Source organism: Salvia splendens, chromosome 3 (assembly GCF_004379255.2).
Source record: "Salvia splendens isolate huo1 chromosome 3, SspV2, whole genome shotgun sequence".
Lineage (NCBI taxonomy): Eukaryota > Viridiplantae > Streptophyta > Magnoliopsida > Lamiales > Lamiaceae > Salvia > Salvia splendens.
Window position 1 is genome coordinate 11,978,045 of NC_056034.1, and position 21,952 is coordinate 11,999,996.

The window sequence follows — 21,952 nt, forward strand, 5'->3', positions numbered from 1 at the left end:
GTGGCGCCACCGTCTTCATTCAAATGATTCGCGGTCGGCGCTGAATTCGGGTCGGGCCGTATTTGGCCCAACTTCAGATTAAAAAGGATCAAAAGTGATAATACAGAAACAATTGGGCTATTTCGCAGATAGAAAGAAGAAAACTTCCCACATCAATATACTGTGCACAAATCTCAGCAAACTGAAAAGAAGTGAAAAACATGGCGTTTTTGCTCAACAAAACCGCTCTCTCCGCACTCCGGTTCAATTCCCAGGTACGTCTATGAGCTTCGCATTTCAATTGGGTTTTTTCTCTCGTGGTGTTCAAATGTGGAAATAATCAAGCTGTCAAATTTGATGGGTTTGATATGACAATTTATACAGAAATCAAATGATTATCTGGCGCTCTCAAGGCGTGGATTTCATGTGGAGCCAGGGACTCGCGAGAAGGCGGTGAGTGATTTATATTTTGTTTCATTTTGGTATTGTATTTATTTTTATTTTCTTGCTAGATCGTATTTCGTGTGGATAATTGGATCTGAATTGATGCGTGGGTAATGATATGATTCTATTTTTATGATTGATTGTGAATTTTTGACCGAAATTAAGAGTTTCAGCTTTTGGGTTTGCGGAAAATCTTTTCATTCTGTGCGATGTTAGATGTTTCATCTGTATTGAACCAACTGAATATGGTTCGAGATGGAAAATAAGAAAAGGTAAGCAATTAGTTGGTTGCCTCGTATTGATCATAGTTGGAAGTTCAAGATCGTATTTTGGATTGTGGGTATGATTAGATGATTTGAATTTGTATTGAATCTATTGAATTAGAAAAGGGTCTCCTTTTTTTTTGTTGTTGTACTTGTGCTAATTCTGGTTCTTATTTACAAAATTACAATGATTACAGCAGTGTTATGTTTCAGCTGTGGTAGTACGCATTCATGCTTCATTTGTAATTGTTATGAGTGTTGATGCTTTTCAGTCAAGAGCTTAATCTACTAGAAGAGAAGCAACATAATTTGATTAGTTTACTTTTCTCCTTGAGATATCCTATTTTTGTAATTGGAGCTGGCTGGGGGGGATACATTCTTAAAGGGCATTTAGCCTTCGATATTCTTGATTTTTTTTTCTATTCATCCCTCAAATAGTTCTTTTTTAAATTTCCAATACAATGTTTTCTGCCTCGGGTTCCCTATCACTTTGTTGTATGCATCTTCCATGTTTCAGTGATCTCTTCTTTCTTTCTCTCCATCAATATGTATTTGGAAAAAATATCGAGGGTCTGAAATAGTATGTTTTATTGCTTGCAATGTGGTAGGATTGAGTTGATAAGATTCCAGAAAGATTTGCATGGTGATATCTTTTCCTGGCTGTTATATATTTCACCATGCATTTGTGTGCTTTTGTCCCATGTGGTATTTACCATATCTTGAATGATTCAATTGTTTTTCAGCTCTTGGCAGAGGACTCTTCTCTAAAACGCTTCAAATCACATAAGCAAGGAGTACGGCGACTCAAAGTTGTAGGAGATATTCTTACCGTTGTAGTTGTAGCTGGTATGTTTATCCTTTAATAACACCAATTCCCAATACAAGTGTATCTGCTCCTTAGCTCTATAGCTCTTTCTTCTATGGTTTTCTCCTTCTAGCACTTTATTAATGCAGTTGACCAATAAACCTGAAACGTGTCGCTATCAGCTATCCCGATGATTTTTTATGACGCTAGCAATGCTTCTAAATATGAATTAACTTGATCACCTAGTCTTCTAAAACGTTTAACTGGGATTATGACTGACAAGCAAATCCGTAGAAATCCTTGTGTTTCCAGCCTCAAATATTTGATAAGTAGCATTGTTTGGAAAACTTACTCTTAGTTTTACTGTAAAACAGCTCAGTGGAAGTGTTTTGGTATTTATGTATGCAATATAAATATGCTGCAAACCTTTTGTAACGTACTCCATTATCTAAGCAGTCATCAGTTGTATCATGCCATAAGGACTTTTGCTTTCTACTCCATTTGAAATTCTTACTTCGATACGGGGAATCATTTTACTGAGGTTCCGATTGTTAAAGAGAGCTATGCAATAAGGTTTGTCTAGCTTGTTGTCATTTAACAGGGTATCTGACCCCTCTTTTTTTTGTGATGCTTGTGCTCAGGATGCTGCTATGAGATCTATGATAGAGCAGTTAGGCGAGAGGAAAGCTCGTAAGAAGGCAACTTAGAGTGTGCGCCTGCCCGATCAGTCAGTTTGATATTTTTGCTTTAGCAACTTGTTCGAACTCTATTGCTTGTTTGAAATAAATGCAAAAAAACTCGGTTGTACTTTTTAGCTACAAGATTGCAAGTGGAAGATTTTCTGTATTGTATTGTACAGATCTACAATTTATTGCATTAACTTGCTTAATATCACAAACTATAGTACTCCATTTTGTGTTGAATCTCACTCCAGAAATATCTCAAATGACTGTCTTCCTAGTAATAACATTATCTACTTGGAAAATGGTTTTCATAAACTATTGCTTGTTTTTCAATCTAGTGATTAAGATTTAGTTTAGACTAAAGGCCCAATTTGGTCCTTAACATATTATGTTTTTTTTTATTTTGGTCCAAAACATTGTCTTTTGATTACCGGGTCACAAATCCGTCACTACCGGGTCACAAATCTGTCACTAATCCGTGGAGAAACTGATCCATCACAAATCCGTCACTAATTGGGAGAAACTGATCCATCACAAATCCGTCACAAATCTGTCACTAATCGGGAGAAAACCGTCATTTTAAGGAAAATCGCTGACTATTACAAATTGATACACGTTTGAGATTTGGGAGGTGTGATTTCCACAATATGTCTTCTCACGATTTTAGCCATGCTATTTGTTTACACATTGCGATGATATTATTGTGATTTTTAATTATATATAATCGGATGATGATGCATATCCAATTAATATACAGAAATATGTGTGTTATTAACAATACATAATATTACATCATCATATGGATATCAAAATATTATCACAGTAATACTAATATGTCAATATATTTTGGGAGCGTATTTTGCATAATATAACATTTGTTTTTGACATTTTGTTGTATATGACTATTTTAATCAATATTTAATACTCCCTATGTTCCACTATAAATGAGGCGCTCCAAATCGGACGTTGTTTTGCAAAAATAATATAAATAGTTAGAGTAAAGATAAAGTAAGATAATAATGTATATACAACTATTTTCTATATTATTCTCTGTGTGACTTTACTTTCTCTCTACTTTAACTATTTATTATTATTTTCGCAAAACAACTGCTAGAAAGAAACGCTTCACTTGTAGTGGGACAGAGGGAATACTTGACTCAAACTTTAGTTATAATAAAAATATGTACATATTTCATTTTCTTATATTTATATTAGAATTTTACTAGCACTAGTATTTAAAAATATCACATGCACACATAAAAGTGCTTCAATAATTAACAAATAAAAAACTCAACAGAAAGTATTCAATCATGGTGGCAACGAACTCAATTTTACCGCGAATTCGCTCGGCAAATCGGGCATGAAGAGCACGAATTCAGCCACCGCTCTATGCACTGCATATGGAAGCCATGACTGCACTTCTCCAGAACCCTAATTCTCTCCCCAATTTCGAACTCCGACAAGCAAATCGCGCACTCCTCCGTCGCCGCGAGCTGCATCCCCTCCGAGTAAATCAAAGACGGAACCTCGATCACGTTCTCCGTATCCGCGCTGACGGTGTCCGGCGACTGGATTCGGCGATACCGCTTGCACATGTGTTTGATGGCGAAGTTGATCGCCAGACCGCAGATTAGGGTGCAGAAGAGGAAGCCAACGACTAAGGCCGTGTTTGCCTTGAAATCTCCGGAATTGGAGTACGGCTGCCATTGGCAATTCTGGACACCGCATTTAGTTGGCGGCGGTGGCAATTGGTGGCAGCGTCCCTCGTGGTGAGGAGGGTGAAAGTGAAGGTGAAGATGAAGAAGAGGACGGATTAGTGACGGATCAGTTTTTCCTAGTTAGTGACGGATTTGTGACCCGATAATTAATACCGTCAAAAATTTGACGGAACCGTCCAAAATGGAACAAATGTGATCCGATTTCAAATGTGAGGGACCGAATAATTTAAAAGATAATGTTTTGGACCAAAATAAAAAAAAAAAACCCAATATGTTAAGTATCAAATTGGGCCTTTAATCTTTAGTTTATTATGATTTAGTTATTTATATATCACTACCCATAATGTGAATAGATCTAACATTTCATTAACTTAATATGTAATGTTAAATGCCGTGTTGAAATTATTAAATGAGTCAACATTCGGCTATAATGGGCCACTACATCTAGAATTTAAAAGACTATTTTGTGTGAGTGTGTTGATTAGTTGTGACTTGTGAGTGATTAGTGCTTGATGTATGAAAAAAAGTTTAGCTTTTTTTTATTTTAATTTGTCTATTAAAATAATTCAATTTTATTTGTAGAAAAATTCATTATGTTAGTATTTTATTTCCTTCTCTCTTATGGAGTAATTTATTAGTTAAACTTCCAACGCTTTTTACAGTAAACTAATTTGATTTTGTCATCTTCTCAACCGATTAATGGCGGCTTACGCAGCTCTACTTTCTGTTATGAATACCGTTGATCACATCCAAAACCACCCTCAACTTTCAACTTCTCTTGATCATTCCACAATTGAGTTACTCCTCGGAAACATTTGCTTCTTCCTAGATTTTATAGAAACTTATTCTTCTCATGGAGGTATCAACGAGCCTGCCGATGATTTGGAGAACCAGATTGCAACTGCAGCTCATGCGGCTGAAGATGCAGTCGAATCCCACGCCATTTCTCAATTTCGTGATAGTGGTGACTCTCGAGATCTGCACAAGGTAATTGTAGCAATGGATCTTCTCAGAGATAAGACGTTGAAGGTGAAAGAGGAAAGGGGATTGAAACATCATCAGCCAACTCCTAATTCGTCAAAATCCCCAATTTCTGGAGAGACACTTACGGTTGGATTTGATCACAACTCAACAAAACTCCTGGATGTGCTTACCGGAAATGAGTCCAGCCGCCAAATCATCTCAATCGTCGGCATGGGCAGAATTGGTAAGACTACACTCGCCAAAAACACTTTTTAGAATTCGATCATTGTGAGACGCTTTGATGTTCGTGCTTGGGTGTCTATTTCCCAGGATTATAATTTGTCAAGTATTTTCCTAGGGCTTCTTTCTCACCTAAAGGAACTCACTAGCACTATTGAAATGGTTGCCGATGAAAGAGATGAGTATCGATTAGGAGAGCGATTGTATAAAACTTTGGTGGGTAGGAGATATTTGGTTGTGTTGGATGACATGTGGAGTGTTGAAGTTTGGGACAAGATAAAGTTCTATTTCCCTGATAATGGCAATGGGAGTCGCCTCGTTTTCACTACTAGGTTTTCTGATTTGGCTGTATATTGTAGATCAGTTTGTGTTAGGATGAATCTTTTAAATGAGTATGAATGTTGGGAGCTATTATGTGTGAGGGTATTTGGACATGAAGATTGCCCCGTTGAACTAGAACAAATTGGAAGAGAGATTGTTGCAATGTGCAAAGGGCTTCCTCTGTCGGTTACTGTGATTGGAGGGCTTCTTCAAAAGTCAGCTAAGACAGTTGAATATTGGCAGGATGTGTTAGTGAATATAAGATCAGTTTTCAGTTCAGGAGAGGGTGACCATTGCTTAAATGTGTTGTATTCAAGTTATAGCCATTTGCCTGCTCATCTAAAGCCGTGTTTTCTTTACATGGGGATGTTTAAAGAGGATTCAGAGATTCAAGTCACGCAACTCACCAGACTTTTGGTTGCATAGGGGTTTCTAAAACCAAAAGGTAATCGAGTCTCGGAAGAGGTTGCGGAGGATTACTTGAAGAATCTCATTGATAGGAACCTCGTTGAAGTTGGTCAGTTACATGAGAATGGAAAAATTATATCTGTTCAGATTCATGATCTTGTAAGAGATCTATGCATAAGTATAGCAGAGAAAGAGAAGTTTTGTCCTGATGGGAGAGTTTGGTTTACGAGCAAGGATTCTTGCGTAGAAGATGTGTTGCAGAAGTGTAAGCTGCGTTTCTTTGCTTACAGCACACTGTCTTATAACTCCTTGTTCGTGCTTCCTTCTTCAATATCCTTGCTTTGGAATCTGCAAACATTGATTTTTGGAGGAATAGGATATTGTCTAGTTAATGCACCAGTTGAAATTTGGAATATGTCACAACTTAGGCACGTTGTGTGCAACAACATTCATCTACCCGATCCTTCACCAAGTGAGGGGGGGGATGGCTTTTGCATTTTGAGAAACTTGCAAACACTCGTGGGAGTAGTGAATTTCAGATGGAGCGAGGAGGCGTGCAAGAGAATCCCCAGCGTCAAGAAATTGCACGTGAGGTTTGATGATGGCTTCGCAGGTTATGAAGATTGCTTGTGCGTAGTGTATCCCAGAATTTCCGGTGTTTACATAAGCTTGAATCGCTGAAGATACACTTCCCTTTCTGTATATCGCGATATCCTATGGATCTGCTGAGCAAGAGGCTCGGTTTCCCCACTTGTCTAAACAAGCTGCATCTGATAAACTGTAGTCTTACTCGAGTAGACCTGGCAACGATTGGTTCGTTGCCCCATCTGCAAGTTATTGAGCTAGAACACATTTCTGTTTTGGGAGGTGAGTGGAGCGCTGTGGCTGGTGATTTTCCTTGTCTCAAGTATTTGAGAATCAACAGCTGTGATCTCGTGTATTGGGGTGTAGAGGCCTCTGCTTTTGGAGTTCTTGAGAGGCTCATTGTGGAGGATTTGTGGCAGTTGAAAGAGATCCGTGCAGAGATGGGAGAAATAAACACACTTAATCTCATTTGTGTGCATCACTGCTCCGAGTCTGCGGCCATTTCAGCAATGGAGATCAAGAGAGCTTTGGGAACGATGGCCATGGGATTCAAGTCAACATCTCTTTCGTCGCCGGTTATGGTTTTCTGATATGGGCGAAAGAAGAGGGCTTACCCATCGATGTTATTCGACACAGGCCCTTTTGATTGTCTGCACAAGAGCTACAAATGGCAAATTTACTTGATGTAAGTTGTGTCCCACATCGAAAAGTGGAGAGGAGTGTAGTAAGAGTGAGTGAGGTATAAATAAAGGGGGAGGGAAGAGGAGGAAAGTTGCCTTAAACTAATGAGTAAGGAAAACAAAGCGGAAGGTGAGAACCAGCCGCCGCATCTCTAATAATGGTGCATGAATTTATGGAGGGGTAATAGGCTGGTCGCAGCGTAGACGCTGCCTCTTTTGCAGAACTCGCTCAGGCGGGCCTCCCAATACCCACCCCCAATTTCAGTTTAATATTTTCTCTTATTAATTAAATCATTAATTAGAACTGGAATATTTATTATTAAATCTTTATTTTTTTTAAGGTAATGAATGTATTTGTTGACTAGTGATCATATACTGTTGTTGATTACTTGATTTAATCATAAAATATTTATTAATTTCTCTACATAGAATTTAGAAATTATCTTTGTTGAATATTAAGTTTTGAATGAAGTATTTGTCCGGCTAGACTTTAAATCCAAATACAAACCAATGTCGCAAATAAATTTTACTCTCTCCATCCACCAAAAAATAGTCCTCAATACTAATTCTCGACTATCATCAGCCAACAACTAGTCTATGCACAATTGACAAATGGAATATACCAAAACTTAGGCATGTCGTATGCAACAACATTCAACTATCTAATCAAGTTATGACTTTTGTGTTTGACAAACTTGCAAACAGTTAATGAAAGTAGTGAATTTAAGAAGGAGCGAGGAGGTGTGCAAGAGAATTCCTAACATCAAGAAATTGCACGTGACTTTTGATGATAGTTTGTGCTTAGTCGTCCATCTCCACAATTTCAGCTGTTTTACTTAAGCCTGGATCATTAAAGATAAAGAAGTAATTTCAAGCAGACTTTTAACTTCAGCATCATCAATCACTATACTGTGCAAATCAAGCACAAGGTGCACATCAGCCACAAATGACAAATTTACTCGTGCCAACTAAACAAAACAGCTGTAATAAGTTACGGAAGAGTATATTCATCTGTATTCATCTATAGTCCCATCATCCAATATGAAATCATCACATGGTTGCAATCAAAATTTCTTCATCAGCACAAAGATGACAGGTATTTGAGTATGGCTGCACTACAATGAAAAGGCAGTGTACAGACCCACAATACTAGAACGAGGCAAGATAATAAAAAATTGTATCATAATTACGATGAACGGGGAAAATAAGGATATGAAGATGTTAAAGGGGAAAAATTTAAGGCAAGTTCAAATTCCGAAGGGCTTCAGTTCCCTCGGTACTAAGACTAGCTTCCTCGGAAAAGGTTAGGACGTCGTACCAAAACTACTTTTAATTACGACCTTCAGTACCTAGGCGCCAGAAGTTTATGTTTTTTTGCAGTAAGAATATCTACAGAAGGCATGAGTATATATGCTGCCTAGAAAGAGTAGCTGGGAGCAGGATTTGGACATTAAAGACCTACTAGCAAACCATCAGTCCTCACAAGAGAAATCATGAAGATGATAGTAAATTGGCTTCCGAAACTGCAAAAGCAAAACCCCATGTCAACTTCAGAATATGGAAAATTAGTACATATTCACCTATCAGTTTTAATTCTAGAATCAGTACTTCCTCAAGTCCTAAATTCCTAATATAATAAAAAATTCTCCTTAGTCACTTCAAATCCTTATTAAATTCCCTGAAAATGAATATTTACTTAATGCAGTCGTCTGTATAATACATTCAAATGATAACACAGATGAAGCACCTTCAAGTTAACTTAACCCTCATTATGTAGCCATGTTAATGCCCATCAGGTATCATATTTTCTTAATGTGACTGCAACTGAAGCCTTGATGATCAGTCTAATATAATCTAATTCCATTCCATCAGGAGAGAAGCTTACCTACAGTGACAGTAACACTGATGAGAACCAGCACTTCACCTCAACATTGACAGCCTCCTACAAAATCAAATCATAACATCAGCCAAAAGAGTTTAAAGGGAGTAAAGTTAATTTTTGTCCATTCTCCGCTGATGTTACTCACATTGTCATAGTACTAATTTACAGAAATTTACATATGATCACCATCTCAATCTTGCCCATTTAAAGATATGCAGAACAGGAATAGAGAGACAGCACCAAAACCAATTCATACAATAAAACATAAAAGCTTATATACTCTAAAGAGGTTATAACTTCATATTTTGGTGACGGTAAGCATGCTGTAGCAGCTTATTAACTGCATTGAAGTGGCTTTTACAGTGAACTCAATTTCCAAAAGAAGCAATTTTGTACAACTAAATTGGATAGTCCTCTCAAATAAACTGAGAGAACAGAGGTATTTCAGCTCAGGCATATAGATCCAAGCAGTAGGACAACTTTTTTTCCCACATACAAGTAAGATCTTCCTAAATTGGATAGTCCTCTAACAATGATTTAGCACAAGTTACCGATTACAAATTTAAGTTATACCTTCCCAAATCAACTAGTATTGCATATTGGGATACTGGGATGCATAGAAAAACACTTACAGGATTCTACAAATTGTTATGTTCCAGATGTTTATACTCTACTGCCATGAAGACTGCTTGCGTCTGAATGACTCATTATCCCAGTCTCCGTTGGGCTCCTTCCTTTTCAAAATACTGCCTGAAATGGAAAAAATCCTAGCCTGATCCTCTGCTAGACCTTGTGAAGTGGAAACAGCATGCTGGACAGACGAAAGAGGCAACATCACCTCCCTGACATCACTTTCCAGAGGTCCAGGGCCTGAATTAAGGTCCAAACCCTGTCTACTCCACTGCCTGTTGCTCTCTACCATGCTGTTATTACTAATGCCAGGAAAGGTAACCATGAATGGCCTCTGAAAAGGTGATGTCACTGAAACAACAGGTCCTAGATATTGTGAATTCACTGGAGAAGCAAAAGGCCTTACAGTAGAAGAATCTGAATATGAGGCTGCCCCAACAGAAAATGTGGTAGATGGGAGAGGAGTGGAGGTTCCGTAAGGAAATACAGGTAACTGGAAAGGACTGGATGGGTATGGCACTGCAGGCGATGATGATAATACTGATCCACGGAACACCTCACGGTTATATGGAGCAACACCAGTAGGCTCAAATGTTCTCTGGGCCGCACCAGGTGGATAAACAGAAAAGGGTTGCTCCCCTCGCTCGGGTAACATTGATGGGATTGCCATTGTTGAGTACGCATTTCCAGGAGGAAACCAAGATGAGAAATTGCCCATAACTGAACTGTTTGTTCTAAGACCAGCAGAAGGCAACTGAGACGTACCACCGTTAACTAGCTGATTAATAAATGGAAACTCCTCAGCACTACCATCATCGGCTAAAGGTCCATTGTTGAGATCAAAATCCCTCCAAACATGCAAACTATCTAAATGTTTAGCCTGCAGTGCAGATACCTTGCCTTTAGGATTGCTGCTGGCTGAGCAGTGCACAGCATCATTTGCATCAACTGTGTTCAAATCAAGATCCAGGCCACCACAACCATGAGAAGTCATTTCCTCCAGAACACTTTCATCTGGAACATTTAGATCAATATCCAAAGGGATGCGCTCATGTTTAGTGGAAGAAACATCAGGGCAAGACAAACTTGTCGGACTTGATGAGGTTTCATGAACTTTTCTGGGCTCAGCAGGTCGAAATGCACTGGTGGCAGCAGAACCCTTCCAACCAAGTTCCACTCTACTTTTCAATAAGTCCTGTGGAGGAACAAATGGGCATTTGGCAGCTGCAGCTGCAGCTACAGTAATGGAGGCAGAATGGCCACTTTGGATAGACTTCACCGAAAATGGTAATGAGTTAATGAGCTGAACAGTTGCTGGCCCTGAGGATGTTGGTGTAATGGACTCCCCATATTTCCCATCATCAGCACAAAAACCTTCATTCAGGTCAAACTTCAATTTTGTACCTGGACCTGTTTCTCCTGCGGCGGGAGAAGCAGTGCCAGAACCACTGGGAGCATATTTGTTAGCCTCTTCTGGCTGAATGCTCCCAGACTTGGATCTTCTCAAGTCAGCTTCCCCCTGAGCTTCATTCTCTGCTGCATCAGAACATCTGCTCTCAGGCACTGATAGATGATTTGGAATCACCTGGTTTTCTACATTATCCTCTACATGATGACAGTTGAGATCATGAGATGTGGAAGACAAATCAGACATGGTATGACTTTCATCAGCTGCATCCTTTTCCACTTCCTTATCAATGTTCAGTCTTCCAGACTTGCTTGCAGAACTATTTGCAGCCCCATAATTGAGTTCTCCGACTTTCTCTGCATCATCAGCTTCTGGCAGTAATATCCGGTCACTTTCAGCTTGGAGTAGATTTTCACAGTTAGCTGTTTCCGCAATTCCGGACTGAACAGTTGCAGCAGTCAGCTTCTGTTCTGCATCTGTCTTGTTCAATCCTTCATTTACAACCTTACCGGATTCACCTTGATCAGTTGGCTTTGGCTTTGATCCTGCTACATGAACCAATGGCTTACACTCACCAACTCTTGAAAGATCACTGTGTTCTTCTTCAGGTACCAGGACATCCACTCGGCTATGTCTACAGTTCAAGTTACTAGTAGAACCATTATCCATAGCAGCCTTCTCCTTGTGGACTCCTTCACTTGTATCATCACTGTTTCCTGTATTTTCATTTGGCTTCCGAGTAGACTCCGAGTCATGGTCAATAATACTATTTCTCAAATCTATGTTAGTTGAACTAATTTCTTTTACTTGGTCTCCAGCATCAATACCTTCGGAAGAATGAGAAGCAACACTCTTTCGATCACCGGAAATCTCAACTGGTGCAATAGCCTGTTTCTTTCCATCACAGTCAGATTCACTGAACTGTGTTTGCGCCACCAAAGAGCATTCCTCAGGAGTAGACTCGGATTTTGCCTCATCACCAACACAAACCTCCTCATCCACATGTACACTTCTTTCCATAGAATCAGCAGGAGAAATTACATCAGATTTAGACATTTCTCCAGCTGCCACACTAGCAAGTAAGTTCATTCCAACATCATCTTCAAGTGATAAGGACGAGGCTGCTTCTGAATATTTTGCACAGCTCTCAACTAATGCATTCATAGGGCTAAAAGAAGATTTGTGTACTTTTTCTGAATTTAATTGGTCTGTTGGAAGTCCCTCTACTATTCTCTTGGAGTCTTCAGAGGCCATGCCTTGTTCCTCACCAGAAAGAACAGCAGGTGACTCACTACTCTGCTTTCCATCAAATTCAACTCGTGGATCTTTATTTTGCCATGCATTCGTGCCTGCAGCAACAATGCAACAATTTGCATCACTCTTCTCCTTTGAAGCATGATCAGCCTGCTCGCTTTCGTTCATAAGAACAGGAGAAGAAGCTCGGATGCTCATTAAGGTAGGATCTTCCAGGGATCCTCCACTCATGCCATGGGCAGGACTTCTTACTCGGTTTGGTATCTTAACAATTAGTTTATGACTGCTCCCTTCGTAGATGGGCCCCTCAACAACCCTCTCATTTGTTAATGAGGACTGAGACAATTTCTCCAAAGCAGCATTGTTGTGTGCTGAAGAAACTTTGCAGGAGTTCTCTTTTTGATTTACAGATGCTGATAACCTTGGAGAACCACTAAGTTTTCGATTACGAGCACTACTACTTGAATTCTTATTAACAGTAGCCAAAGCTGAAGTGGAACTTTTCGTATCATACTTCACCGAGACAGACTGATCATAACTATGAGACTGGTTAGAAGAACTACTGCTCCTATCCTCCCTAATTTGAGGAGCATCCGCACTGCCTCCAACAGAAGCGATGGGTTGGTTATCCTTTCCAGAAGAAAATGTCGTAGCAGGTTTCACAGCCCCAGGAGAAGAGGATGCATACTTTATGATACTTTCCCCGTGTGAAGATCTAACTGAAGTAGTTTTGGCAGCAGAATTTTGAGAAATTGAGCTTTTCATGGCAATATCAGACCCACTAGGGGTTTTTCTTCCACCATGAGAGGCATCAGGGAGACGTGATTTGGATGGCCATGCATCTGTAGCTTGGGTTGAGCCAGACTTTGCATCAATCATGTTCATTTCAGCCTCAACACGTTTCTTCCATGTGTCAACTAAACTTCGTGCTTTTCTCTGAATTTCTGCATTTTTATGTGTTCGTAAATGATTCACGGACCTGCCAATGTTGCTCATTTGCAGGGCATGAAGATTAACTGGCAGTTTATCTAGCGCACTAAGTAAAATCAACAGAAATTCTTCCACATATTTATCACAATCCTTTAGATTACTACAATCCATGACTTTCCCTTTCTGAATATCCTGTAGCCATTCATCCAAAATAGGTAAACCCTTGAGTTGCACAAAGCGATTAAGGCAGTCATCCTTCTCAGTGGAAGCCATTACACTGGTAAGCATGGAACGGCTTGCCAAATCTATTTTTCTCTCCATTCCATTTACCAAATCTATTTTTCTATCCATTCCATCCAGTTGCATCAACTGGATGAGCTTATCAACCCCTTCAAAATCAACAACTCCACCTTTTTCTGTTATTCGAGCAATCTCATTTTTCAAACTACTCTCATTTTTCAACTGAACTAGATCACCATCATCAATCCTCGATGAAGAACATTCTCTTTTGACAGGATCTGCACCATGATCACCTCTTTCCCTCTTCTTTCCCCTGGCTTGAGAATGAAAAGAATTCCCATTATTTTGACCATCATCAGAAGCAGATTTGAGTTGTGAAGTTGAAGTTGGACCATTAACTTGCTTTGGGGAACGACCACCAGGCTGGAGAGTCACATGCATCTCTGTCTTAGTTTTGAATAAAAGCTGATCTACCTCTTCTTTCTGCTCCTGGAAACAATCTATTGCATATGAGAATGAAGAAATCAAGCACAATAAATGATAAATTTCATTTAATCCCCTCCTTACCATACACCCTCCCAAGCAAAATAAAGACTAGAAAATAAAGAATTCATTTATATGCAGAGAACATAACAGGAAAAGAAAATAGAAAACTTTTTCTGGCTATGATGACTAACATTAAAGCAATCTTGATCAGTTAGCCACCACGAACGCTTGTTTGAAATGTCATAGGCTCGTCGACAAACAAAAGCAGCAGTCCCCACAGGAAGTTCTACGCCTTTAGGAAGAAATGCAACTTTGCATGGATGGAGTAAATATGCAGCAGAAGTTTCGTCCTTGTGAAAGGAATAGAAAATTTCGTTTGGTGCGGCGTCCAACAGATGGCCTTTTCCCAGCTTCAGCTCAGATGATCGATAAAGCCAATTCACACCTAGCTTCAATTTCTTTTCTTTGTCAAATGCTAACCAACGAATTAATCCAATGGATGGAGGGGAACTTTTAGGAGGTTTGAAAAGAGCACAATCACCAACAGTAATTTTGCGACCGTCCTGCAAGGCAGAAATAGGGAATACCATGTAAAAGTGCCACAAATAAATCATTGCATCCATATACCACCAAGCTTTTCACAATATTAAGGGTTTGAAAGCACAAAGGAAGAAAAAAACTACCCATAACTTTAATCCAAACAATGACCAATACCAATTCACTGGTATAAAGTACTCCATAAAATATACAGTTACACATAATAATCATGTCTCGGGGCTAAAGAACGTACTACATTTTTTCTTATGTCATTAGTAAAAGCAAAATCATAAAAGACATAGCAAATACAAGAGTAAGCATCCCAAGGGGACAAGAAAGAAACGGCATGAATTTGTGAAAGGAAATACAGCACAACCCACCAAGCCAATACCTTGAAGAACGAATCGCCAGTGGTGGAGGTCGTGATGGAAGAAGCAATAGGAGAATGATTATAACCTGCGGCAGTTACCTTTGTCGCCGATGGAAGGACTGGCCGCATGTGCTGACTGTGACTCCTCCTTAAACTCTTACAGCTCTCGCTGTCCCGCTTGACCCTCCCATGCATAATAAAGCAAGGTATTTTGCATTTTCCCCAAATTCAAGCGTCAAATTCTTCCGATTCGCCCTCAAATGTACACCTCAATCCAAGCGCCAGTACCTATGCCTCATTCACAATCCCCAGAAACTCTAGGTTACCTTATTTAAAACCCTGATAATACTTCCTAATTCCCCGATCAAGCCACTGAAAAAACCCTAGATCGGTCCAATTCTACAAAAGCCCCTATTTATTGCGCTTTATTTCATTTCTATGAGCTTCTATTCCCGGATCCCATAACCTATAAAATACAAGTTGGAAACTTTCAGATCGAATAATTAAACCACATCAATCAAACAATCACCAAAGAAGAATGCAAAGCAATAACAAATTTGAGTCCTTCAAAATCGCGTACACAGACGAAAATACACATACATCCACACGTGCGAGTGGATACAGAAGAAAGAAGAAGAGATAGACCTGGTGAGTTTCTTCAATCAGAGATACAACGAGAGGATTGAGAAAGAAAAAGCGGCGAGATATAGAGATAGGAAGCTGTGCGTACAGAGAGAGATGAAGAAGAAGAAAAGGAAAAACGATGTCGTGACGACTCGGCATAAACGTAGCGGTCTAACAATACTGACGTGTAATATTTATTTTTCTGTATTAGTAAGGGACGTTCGGTTGGTAAGATTAAATCTCATGATTAAATATGTATTATGACCCTTCAACTTAATTCTAAATGAATAGTCTCATGATAATTAGTCATAGCCTCCCCTCCAACTAAAATAATCTCACAACTTAAAATATATAGTGTGTTTGGTTCAGATTCAATTTCATAACTCAATCCTTGATAGATAATTAATCATAGCTAATCCCTTTCAATTAAAATAATCTCAGTTTTATATAGGAAAGTGAACACCTAGTACTATTACATTCTACTACTATTAATTTATTATACACTAATTTTATATTTTGGCAAAAATAAAATTTTATATATTACTTTATTATTTCTATATTTAACTTAATAAACAAATTTTCTTAATTCTCAAATGGAACTCCTTTCATTTAAGTCGGGAAGTCATGCTCCCTCTATGGAGTACTTATAAAATAGTGTACATTATATGATAAGGAAAAATGCCGCTAAAATGAAAAAAATCCGAATTTTCTCATAACTTGAATGAAAATTTTGTGAAGGACGAAATTTTCGGCAAAGTGCGAAGTTAAAGTGGATGTGGATGAGTAGTGTGGATATAAATAATAGAGTCATTTTGATGGTATACTATAAAACTCCCTCCTCCTCTTTCTCTGCTTAATTTTTTTTTCTCTCTTTATAACGCATCGCCCTCCTCCATGCTTCCCAAAACTACCGGTCTACCACAGTCACCTCCACAACAATCAAAACGACATAATTTATATAGAGAGCATGATCGAAGAAATATATGAATAGGAAATGAGTAAAAAGAAGAGAAAAAATAAAAAAATAAAAAAAGTTGAAAATATTTGAGTCTAACTAATTAAACAACGTTGCTTTATGTCACCCAATGTTTTTCCATGCAGGCTTTTCCATATGCAATGTCAGATTCGATTTCACTGAAATTAGGATGTGTTAGACAATTAAAAATTGAAAATTCATTACTTATCATTCGGATTTTGAGAATTACTGGATGACTAATTATAATTTGCAAAGTTTATGAAATTTTAATTGCAATTGTCCATTTTAACAAATATTTTGTAAAATGTCTTGTAAGGAGAAAGAAATTATCTCATTTGATTAGATATAATTTTTAATGAAGAAATGTCACTTGCTAGCGTCATCGGCCGAAAATGTTAATTCAGCACAACAAACTTGTTGGTCTCTTTTCTTTATTTTATTAAGAGTAAATGCCAAAATTGGTCCTGAACATATGCTCACTTTACGATTTTGGTTTTAGATATTATTTTTTGAATTTTTACATCCCAAACATTTCAATTCGGATCACAATCAGTCCAAAACTAACTTTTCCGTCAAATTGTAACGGTCAACGTTTTTAATCCTGATTTTGACCAAATTAAGCCGTTAAATATGACTACTAACTCCCTAATTATATAATAAATTATTTTAAAATTAAAATCATTTAAAATACAAAATAAATACTACAAAACAAATTAATATTACTAAAAAAGATAATGAAATGGAAATGCCACATCTCTGCTACCGGCGAGCCCATCTCTGCTACCGGCGAGCCGACATAGTGGTCGCAGCTACCAGCGAACCATCTCTGCTCTCTCTCTTGAGCACCCCTCTCTTTCTATCTCGTCCATTTCACTTCTCTCTGCCATCGACCTCTATGCCATGGCCGCCGCGACCCGACGGTAGTAGCACAGACCGGAGCTTCTACAAATGCCAACAATCATGATTTCTTGTTGAGGAGATATGAGCCGATTCGCTTCATGGTCGCCGTCGTTCATGCCATAGCTGCCATATCTGAGCTTTTCCAATTTGGTTGGATCTAGATCTGAATTCGTGTTAATTTCTGGAATTTAGCCTCTTTATTTTGAAATTTTTTATTAGATTGGAGCGGATTTGATCTTATGATTTTGGCAAAAAAAATTGTCAAATTTTGGATGAATCTCTGGGTTTGGTGTCGATGTAGATCGGTTTCTATTGATTCAGCATCATGAAATTCTTAGTTCTGGAATTTGATTCTTGATTTTCTTTTTTAATATTTATTTGTTTTGTAGTAGTATTTATTTTATATTTTAAATGAATTTAATTTTAATTTGTTATTTTAATTTCATTTATTTTTAGGATATTTATTGTTAATATAGTTGTTTTGTTTTATTATGAGTAATAAATTAGAATAATAATTAATGATATAATTAGTGAGTTAAAATCATAATTAAGAGCTTTAATCGGTCAAAATTGAGTTAAACCCGTTGACCGTTATAAAATTAACGGAATTGTAAACGGAGGACCAATTGTGATCCGAGTTGAAATGTTAGGGATGCAAAAATTCAAAAGATAAAGTTTATGACCAAAATCGTAAAATAGTCATATGTTCAGTACCAATTTTGGCCTTTACTCTTAATTTTATTAATCAAAATTATGTAACTTGCTTTTGCTTTTTAGAAAAATATGCTATCAAAAATAATAGACGGAGTACTTATTTTATCATAAGCCATGACTTTTAAACTTTTCTTTGTTTTTACTAATTGTATTTTAATATGTGTTTTCGAATATTACATATTAATTTAGAGATGAGAGATGTACTCAGACTTCTCAAAAGCCGGTGTTATTTCTCTCCAACTTTTGTCGACAATAATTGGCCTAAGTTAAACACCAAAAAAAAAAATGGCCTAAGTTGTTTACACATAATTTCCAACGTTATTGCACAATTGTTGGTGAATTATAGACTTATATCACACTAATTAAGAGTTCAGACGATGACATTTATACTTATACATCTTTCATTGTACTACGAGTGTATTATTTCAGCCTTTCTTCAATTTATGTTTTGGTTTATCTGATGGCTGGTTAAATTAGTTGATTATTTTATTTTGGGTTCAAAATGTGTAATGAACTTTAGTAAAGAATTGATTGTTTCACAAGTATTTACAATTATTTTAAAATATCCAATAGGTAATTTTAAATATAGATCATATACATATAGCGAGAATAGATGAATGAGCATAAAGATGAAAAACAAAAAATAAGCATACCCAATCAAATTCAGTTATTTTGGCGTGTTTCGAGTAAATTTTCAAATTATAAAAATTATACCGGTTCGAATAGATTCAATTCAATAATTAGTTTGATACATTAAAAAGAAGAAGAAATCAAATTCCAAAACAAAACAAATCAATATCCTATTAATTTTTAAAAATATTAGTACTATATTAGTATTTAATTAATTAAATTGGAGAATTATTAATTGGTTCCATGCTGTAACTTTAATGCTATGAATAATTAATTTCTAAGATAAGAAATTATAATCACACTCCCTCCTTTCACTATTAATTGACATCAATTTCCTTTTTCATCCATTCATGATTAATTGACACTTTTACTTTTTATTAGTTTTGGCAATGGACTATACATTCACATTTTATTATATAAAAGTAGGATACACGTTCCACTAACTTTCTCAATCACTTTCTACTACTCCCTCCGTCCCGCACTACTCGCACTTATTTCCTTTTTGGGCGTCCCAAGTTACTTGCACTCTTTCCATTTTTAGTAAAAAATTTCAACTACAGCCGTAATTTTTGACTTTCCTATACACTCATTCCTTAATCTCCGTGCCGAAAAGGAAAGGAGCGAGTAGCCCAGGACGGAGGGAGTATATATTTAAAAAAATCATACCAAGTCAAACGGACTCAATTAATCGTGAATGGAGGGAGTGTAAATTTAAAAACTCATTAAATTTTGGTAAGTTGAGTTTGACAGTTGTGGAATGTCTTGAACTCTCGACATGAAAAGTTTGGCTCACATCCAAATTGTCTCCGCACATACTCACATCCAACTTCGTTTCATCACCAACAAAATAACATCTCGTCGCATGAAGGCCGCTCCACTTCCAAATCAAACCGAATCTTCCCTTAAAATCTCGGCTCTGTTAATCGAACCGAATCTTCCAGATCGAACAAAGAGCTGCTGCACCTAACTCTGGGAGCTATCAGAAGCTTCTAGAATGCGAAACCGAGGAAAACGGCGGGCGATTCTGTGTATGCTCAATGGAGCTTTTGATTTAAACTAGGTTTGGAGCTTTGAATATAATTAATTAGGACAAAACTGGGATAATAATATTTGTAAAATCTGCAGATAAGGTACAAAAGATGATTAATCTGACACTGCAGAATCTGAAATTAATCTGACAAATAATGAAGAAACAGCCAATGGGAACTGTTGAGAATATCAAGATGTGGCAGAGATATGTTTTTCTCTTGCAACAGAGAGCTGACAGAAATTGCTTTTATAAAATGGGATTTTTATTCACTTTCACTATGTGTAATGTGTGTAGCGAGAATGTGACAAAAGTGTGAACCATACTTGAGATTGCAAGTGGGAAATGAAGGATACGAGACAAGAATTTGAGATTTCTGTGGATGTCGTCGTTTTACTTCTGTCTCTTGTCTCTTCAGAAGATGCCTTGAGACGTCATTTTCTCAACTAAAATGGGACTTTTTTTTATTCTTTTCTAGTAAGATGCATTCTAAAAAATAATTGATGCATGACACGCACCTTCTTTAAAAAAAAAAAATTCACAATGAAGCACGTGGGAATTTTTATTATATTTACAATAGAGTATAAGAGCATCCACAACCGTGGTCTTGTCAACGAACACGGATGTGGGTCCGGCCCACTTTTTCTGTCTGCTCTTAGGGAAGAGCACAACACCCACATCCGTGCTCTTACACAAAGACGAGCACAAGGGTCCCACCATTCCATATTCAATTTAAATAAAAACATTTCCAGAAAATTAAAATACATTAAAAATACCCAGAATAATATTACAAAATACATTAAAAATTACATAATTAAAATCCTAAAAATTAAAAATTACATAATTAAACTCCTAATCAATAAAAAATACATAATTCAACTCCTAAAATAAAAAAACCACTACTCGTGGCTGAATTTCGCCCAAATGTGTTTGATTAGGTCTTCTTGTAGCTCAACGTGGGTTTAGGTATCGCGCATTGTGTGCCTTGTTTTGATCCTCTCACCCACCGTCGTATGCACATCTCGGCGTGGGGGAGACCTCGCGCTTGAGCTTCCAGCTTCATCCTCGTCGTAAAAGCTGGCCGCTCTCGGTCCTTCGTCGGCTTTAATCATGTTGTGTAAGATAATACACGTGTACATGATGTCGGCGATATTTTTCACGTACCACAGCCGAGACGGGGCCTTCATAATGTTGAATCGGGCTTAAAGGACCCTAAAGGCTCTTTCGACGTCTTTCCGCGCGGACTCTTGACACTGCGCAAAAAGAACCCGTCTCGGGTCTTGCCGGTTGCTGAGTGTCTTCACGAAAGTCGACCACCTTGGGTAGATACCATCGGCGAGATAGTAACCCATGTGGTATACATTTCCGTTGACGGTGAAGTCGATCGCCGGTGCTACACCATTCAACACATCATTGAAGAGGGGTGAAGAATAGAGCACGTTCAAGTCGTTGTTGGATCCAACAACACCGAAATATGCATGCCAAATCCATAGGCGGTAGTCGGCGACCGCTTCAAGGATAAGTGTTGGGCCGCCGCCTTTGTGGCCGCTTAAGTGTTGCCTCCTCCAAGCAGTCGGCAATTATTCCACCTCCAATGCATGCAGACAATGCTGCCAAGCATACCGGAAAAGCCATGGACTGTTTCGTGAAGACGAAGCAACCGTTGGCAATCATCGGTGGTGGGTGCCCGAAGAAATTCATCACCGAAAGTTGTACGAACGCCCTCGCAAAATTTTTTAAGACAAAGGATTCCAGTGGACTCACCGACATGCAAATACTCGTCGAAGAGGTCGGCCGTTTGCCCAGCAACAAGTTGTCGGATGGCACATGTACACTTCTGCAACGCCGAGAGACTTTGCCGACGGGCTGCATCTGGACCTGTTTGGAAGAATTCAACACGGGCGGGCAATGTGTTGACAATACGCATAAACAAGTGCTTTGACATGCGAAAACTGTGCCTAAAGTAATCTTCCGAAAACCGCGGCGGGTAGGCAAAATAGTCGGCAACGAGCCTTTCGTGGGCTCCCTCCCGGTCACGATGGATGTAGCAGCGAGTTGATCTAGTTGGTTGAGGAGGATGGGTGGGGGTATTCGCTGCGACATATGCTTCATAAGCGGCACGATGTTGTTCGTAGTATTCTTGTTCTTCGCGCTCCGCTTCCGCAATGAGATGGGTGAAATCCATTTGACGTTTTGAGTGAGAGATGGATGTGTAGATATTAAGTTGTATGAAAAATATGAATGAGCGGCACGAT

The 21,952-nt window shown here is 38.2% G+C and overlaps 4 protein-coding genes and 1 non-coding gene across 8 annotated transcripts; 4 read left to right on the forward strand and 1 right to left on the reverse strand.

Annotated features, from left to right (window-relative positions):
- Nucleotides 1-94: 94 nt before the first annotated feature.
- Nucleotides 95-2,414, forward strand: LOC121794969 (succinate dehydrogenase subunit 7A, mitochondrial-like). The gene is made up of 4 exons (XM_042193385.1): nt 95-254; nt 364-432; nt 1,430-1,532; nt 2,133-2,414. The coding sequence occupies exons 1-4, from the start codon at nt 201-203 to the stop codon at nt 2,183-2,185; spliced, it is 279 nt and encodes a 92-aa protein (XP_042049319.1). The 5' UTR covers nt 95-200; the 3' UTR covers nt 2,186-2,414.
- Nucleotides 2,415-4,576: 2,162 nt separating this feature from the next.
- LOC121794972 lies at nt 4,577-7,506 on the forward strand. Its single transcript, XM_042193390.1, has 2 exons — nt 4,577-5,099; nt 5,186-7,506. Exons 1-2 carry the CDS (start codon nt 4,592-4,594, stop codon nt 5,191-5,193), a joined length of 516 nt encoding a protein of 171 aa, XP_042049324.1. The 5' UTR covers nt 4,577-4,591; the 3' UTR covers nt 5,194-7,506.
- On the forward strand, nt 5,255-6,505 carry LOC121796572 (putative late blight resistance protein homolog R1B-16). Its single transcript, XM_042195394.1, has 2 exons — nt 5,255-5,702; nt 5,862-6,505. The coding sequence occupies exons 1-2, from the start codon at nt 5,255-5,257 to the stop codon at nt 6,503-6,505; spliced, it is 1,092 nt and encodes a 363-aa protein (XP_042051328.1).
- On the forward strand, nt 7,182-7,333 carry LOC121797568. The gene has a single exon (XR_006049927.1). It is a non-coding gene; the product is annotated as a U12 minor spliceosomal RNA (small nuclear RNA).
- A 565-nt stretch (nt 7,507-8,071) lies between the features above and the next one.
- On the reverse strand, nt 8,072-15,608 carry LOC121794970. 4 transcript variants are annotated; one of them, XM_042193389.1, is made up of 6 exons: nt 15,472-15,608; nt 14,926-15,292; nt 14,111-14,482; nt 9,604-13,922; nt 8,975-9,031; nt 8,072-8,612 (listed from the first exon to the last, which is right to left on the reverse strand). In XM_042193389.1, exons 2-4 carry the CDS (start codon nt 15,019-15,021, stop codon nt 9,642-9,644), a joined length of 4,749 nt encoding a protein of 1,582 aa, XP_042049323.1. In that variant the 5' UTR covers nt 15,022-15,292; nt 15,472-15,608; the 3' UTR covers nt 8,072-8,612; nt 8,975-9,031; nt 9,604-9,641. The 4 variants fall into 4 exon arrangements, with proteins under 4 accessions (XP_042049323.1, XP_042049322.1, XP_042049320.1 ...); XM_042193388.1 differs by having other exon boundaries at nt 9,604-13,916; nt 14,848-15,292; XM_042193386.1 differs by having other exon boundaries at nt 14,848-15,292.
- Between the last annotated feature and the right edge of the window lie 6,344 nt (nt 15,609-21,952).